The 5,169-nt window shown below is 25.7% G+C and overlaps 1 protein-coding gene across 2 annotated transcripts; it reads right to left on the bottom strand.

The window, feature by feature from the left end:
• Nucleotides 1-960: 960 nt before the first annotated feature.
• LOC110658943 ((+)-neomenthol dehydrogenase) lies at nt 961-4,631 on the bottom strand. Of its 2 annotated transcripts, XM_021816742.2 has the most exons (4): nt 4,429-4,628; nt 4,069-4,342; nt 1,692-1,877; nt 966-1,533 (listed from the first exon to the last, which is right to left on the bottom strand). In XM_021816742.2, exons 1-4 carry the CDS (start codon nt 4,482-4,484, stop codon nt 1,141-1,143), a joined length of 909 nt encoding a protein of 302 aa, XP_021672434.2. In that variant the 5' UTR covers nt 4,485-4,628; the 3' UTR covers nt 966-1,140. The 2 variants fall into 2 exon arrangements, with proteins under 2 accessions (XP_058010180.1, XP_021672434.2); XM_058154197.1 differs by having other exon boundaries at nt 961-1,533; nt 4,069-4,631.
• Between the last annotated feature and the right edge of the window lie 538 nt (nt 4,632-5,169).

Raw genomic sequence — 5,169 nt, 5'->3', positions numbered from 1 at the left:
TGCAAATTAATATTTATAATCGCTAAAATAAAGTTGGATAGATCAGAATTAATCCAAGAGTTTTACAATAACCAAACTAAAAACCTAGAGATTAGAACCAATCCGATAATTTAATCGAAGGCGCAATAATAAAAAGAAGTAGCTAATGACTTGAAAATTAGTCTTCATTCTCAGCCTTCATAAGTCATAAGAGGATGGTGTATATTATATTCAATGAAAATATGTATATAATTAATTTTTTAATTTAATTAAGACATAATAAATTGAATAATAATCGATGAGCATAATCTATACGTCTATATTTATTTATCAATATTATATATAAATATATTATATATAAATATATGAAGAAGGAGGAACATTTTTTTTTGTCAAAAATATAATCAGTTATCTATATTATTTACAATTATATTTTTTTATTATTTAAATTTTAATTGTAAAATTTTATTAAAAAAAAACTCAAATTATAAAAAATTAACCAGATATTATATTCCAATGCAAGAGAGTATGCAAAATATATCTCTCTATATATATATATATATATATATATATATATATATCATTTTAGCTAAAATTATAATTAAAATTTATAATTTTATAATATTAAAAATACCTTGATACTACTTAAATAAATTCAGACATATCTATAATTTTTAATATTATATTATATTATCTATAAAAAATAAATAGCAAATACATATAATTATATATCATTAAAATATGGAGTGTTTTCATATATATATATATCTGTATATTTATATATATATGTGTGTCTATATGTGTATATTTATATAGCTTAGTATCTTAATTTTTTTATATAATATATTAATTTTTAAGAAAATAAAAAATAATTCTCAACATATTTAAGATTAATTAGATAATTAACATGAATTTTTTAAATTAATATAAAAAATTAAATTATGAATACAAACAACGAGTATAGTATTCAACGCACGTTAGGAAAGTATATCATAATAGGTAAATAGAGAAATTTAACGCCTTAAAATAGAGAAAAAACCAATTACATTAACCCATGATTCGCTATGATTATAATTAATTATCATTCTATATAATCATGGAAATAAATATATTATATTATACTCCCATTATCTGACTAGAAAATGAATGATCATTTATATTCTATAATTTAGAAACAATGCCAGGGCTAAACCCTATATAAAACTTGCCAGTAGGTAGCTGGTGCGGTGGAAGCAAAGCCAGCCTAGCACCAACTTCAGCGGCATCAGTGGCGGTGTGAGTGCCTTTACCTCTGGTCATAGACGTCTGAGTGAAGCCAGGGCAGAAACAGTTTACACGCAATCCACAATCCTTATATCTTGTAGCCAAAACCCTAGAATATGCATTCAAAGCTAGCTTTGATACTGCATAATCTGTCCATATCTCTGGCCATCCTTGGCTCTTCCATGTTCCTTTCTTCACATTTTCAATAAACAAATTTACCATCCCTTCAATCTGCTCTTCTGATAAGTTTTCGCTTAGCAGCATTTCTTTCATTTTAGGGTTTCTCATCTTCTGCATGATCAATTAATATTATATTAATGTGATGGTCATTAATTAATCTCTCTTTTTAACTACATATTTAATCAAAAAAGAAAATATCTTTTTTAATAATTATTAAACGGTACCGTTTTAATGATGTGCACCGATTGAAAGGAGAAATAATGACTTACATTGATGGAGCCAAGTCTTGAGGTAATATTAAGGATACGGCTGCAGGCAGAAGTTGATTGACGAAACATGGGCAAGAGTGCCTCTATCAGCAACTTGGGTCCATAGAAATTGGTTTTGACGACAGTCTCTGCATGCTCCACAGAGTTCTCATGTATCTCATTGAAAGATACCGCAGCATTGTTCACCTGATCAACATATTTATTTATTTGTTTAACAACTAACTCAATTGATTATTAATACTTCTAACTATTTCTCATTAGAGTAATTTACTATTTGGCTCTTGAGTTTTATCAATATTACGATTTGATCTCTACATTTTTGAAATTGAATGATTTAGTTCATTACTTATACTTCCATTAAAATCAGAGGCTTTTCTGTCTAATATTAAGAGAAAAGATAAATATATTATTTATTTAATTAAAAAAATTTACTATTTGATCTCTAAATTTTGATTGATATTACAATTTGACTCCTGTATTTGTGAAATTGAACGATTTAGTCATTACATTTGATAATTGCCGAAATTATTAGAACTTTTTTTCTTATTGACTTTGTTGTTATTATAAATTTTTCTTGAATTCTTTTTATAGAACAAAAAGAATTAAGTTATTTGATAACAATTAATTTTAATTGAAGGGAAACATAAGAGAGGGACAAAATCATTCAATTTCTAAAATATGAGGATCAAATCATAATATTGATCAAACTCCAGGAGCCAAATAGTAAATTTTTTTTAATTGAATAAAGAGTATATTTATCTTTTTTACTTAAACTAATGACACCATTAAATGAAACAACTTCTAATTTTGATAAAAGTATAAGTGAGTAACTAAATTATTTAATTTTAAAAATACAAAAGCAAAATTATAATATCATCCAAAACTCAAGACCAAATAATAAATGTCCCCTTTTATTAACAACTGCTACACCTATTTTCAACAACAATTCAAAATAATTAATCTATTCAAGATCATGGGTTTGGAAATTACTATTTAATATTATTAATAATTTTTTTTTAAAAAAATATTGCTTCTTAAAGTGGACCAAACTGAGAATCTTCATATTGTCAGCCTGTCATGGCCAAGAACATGTTCTAGAATTTTAAAAAATTTTAATTTAGGTGAGCTATCATTGATTTCCTTTCATTTTGACTCTGGCTTATTGAAATTAATATACAGTCATGGATTTTATATATAGAGAGAGGATCATGCATGTAAATTATATTTTTATAAGTTAGTTACTGTATTTACATCATACAATAATTCAAACAAAAATAAATATTTTATTTATAATAAAATAATTTAACCTTAAATTAAATATATAGATATATACAAACATCTTTGAAATTGCTTGAGATATTCCATCATCACCACTATGCTTATTATTTAATATATTATAACTATATGTATATACATATTAAATGATATTACGTATTATATATATAAGATTGATCATATTAGTTATAATTTTAAAAAATATATAATGGAATCATTTATTTTATTTTTCAGTTTATTTGATTTAAATAATTAATTCAATTTAATTAATAAGTTTAAAATTTAATTATTTCAATTCAACTATTATATAAAAAAAAATGAAACAACTACATCAACAACACTAAAAAAAAAAAAAGATATCAGCGACGGATTGATGGATCCGTCGCTAAATGCATTGCTAATTTGTCATAAAAATATAGATCAGTGATGAATTAGTAACAATGAGATTTTCATCGTCGACTATAATTCATCGTTAATTTATAACTAATTTAAAAAATTAACTTTCAACGATGAATTTTAATCTAGCATTAAAATTTCTCATTGCTAAATCAATATTTTTGATTCGAAATTTTGATCCTTCACTAAATCTCTCTTATACTTATATTTTTTTGAAAATAAAATTTTATAGTCAAATTTTTATTTAAATTAACTAATATTTTCAAATATTTTAATCATATGCAAGAAATGAGGCATAAATAAATTTAAAATCTAAAAAGTGAATCGAATTAAATCATTTTGTTTCAATTCAGTTCAATTTAATTATGTTTTTATTTATAATTTGATTCAATTTATATTAATAGTTTAATTATCAAATACTAATTTTTATTTATATAATGGAAGAAATTTTTCTGAATTTAATAAATTTTATATAAATCTTTATTAACATAAGCGTGTTGATCTTTATCCCAATGATATTAGAAATATAGTAAGATATCGAGTTTGTGTTACGGTCAAAATCAATTATATATATATATATATATATATATATATATATATATATATATATATATATATATATATATATATATATATATATATATAACACTTTTAGGTTAGATGATGTACCGTGCCACAATGGGAAGGGAAGGAAACAAGAACTTACGAGAATATCCAAGACTCCAAAATCCTTCTCAAACAGCGAAACGAAGGTTTTAATGGAAGCAGGATCCGAAACGTCAAGACGATAGAAGTGTAGATGGAGATCATCACCGTCACCATGCTCATTTCTAAGCTGCTCGATAGCTTTGTACCCTCTCTCTACATCTCTAGCTGTTAAGATCACAGTGAGTCCAGACTCTGCAAGTCGTTTCACCAGCGAGAACCCAATCCCCTTGTTTCCTCCGGTGACTATTGCAACAGTTTCCTTAGACCACCATCTGTTTGCAAAATGGTTACGCCCAGAAAAAAGAAAAAAAAAATCAAAATTTTGATGTATATTTTGTTTGGTTTTGGCTTTGCTTACCTGGAGGAGGAGAGAGGAGGAGAAGAGAGAAAAGGGTCGTGTTCTTTTACTTCCATTATTGAAGGTAGTGATTGGTGAGGATTGAGGAGGAGAGCAAATAAGCCAAGGTGGTTGTTTTGAGTATAGAAGGAATGGGAAGGAAGAAGTTAGTGTGGGCATATATAGAGAAAAGAAAGGTGTGAATTTCATTAGCTAAATTAAGGCCACCAGAATGGCCGTGTGAAACAGAAAATTATGCCCTTTGGCCTGCCCTTCCTTCCCCTTTTCTCCCTAACCTGCCCCACTTATAATGTTCAAACCATGAAATTTCCTTTGAGTTTGCATTTTGCAATACAATTAATTGGATTGACCAATGCTCCTATTATATTTTTAATTTCATTAGAAATATGGAAATTCATAACTCATTTCTTGATTTACATTTGTTTGGACGGTTTGCAATGTAACTTATTAATGTGTCTATAGTATTCTAAAAATAGTATAGTACAGAATGAATTAATAATCTTTTTTATAAGTGAAAATTTTATTAAAAAAAAAGAAAATGTTAATATTCGAATATCTTGCTAAACTTAGGCCAACATGTCAACCCAAACATGCCCAATCTATGATGTTTTATTCTAAGTAAAGTTTTAATAGCCTTTTTTTGTTTTCTTAGATAGTATGATGTGGTAAAATAAGTATAAAAATTGCTAAAATACTCTTTTACTGAAGATGAAGGGATAAGAAAAGTTTTTATAGATAAAT

This window comes from Hevea brasiliensis, chromosome 9 (assembly GCF_030052815.1).
Source record: "Hevea brasiliensis isolate MT/VB/25A 57/8 chromosome 9, ASM3005281v1, whole genome shotgun sequence".
Taxonomy (NCBI): Eukaryota; Viridiplantae; Streptophyta; class Magnoliopsida; order Malpighiales; family Euphorbiaceae; genus Hevea; species Hevea brasiliensis.
The sequence above is the reverse complement of the archived record's forward strand: the minus strand, read 5'-3'. Positions and strand labels throughout refer to the sequence as shown.

Excerpts from the sequence above, each read along its gene's own strand:
- LOC110658943 (XM_058154197.1), bottom strand. The coding sequence starts at position 4,617 with ATGAAATTCACACCTTTCTTTTCTCTATATATGCCCACACTAACTTCT. Across the intron at positions 1,878-4,068 it reads TTGGAGTCTTGGATATTCTC|GTGAACAATGCTGCGGTATC; the intron begins GTAAGTTCTTGT and ends TATGTTGATCAG. Across the intron at positions 1,534-1,691 it reads CAAGACTTGGCTCCATCAAT|AAGATGAGAAACCCTAAAAT; the intron begins GTAAGTCATTAT and ends TTGATCATGCAG.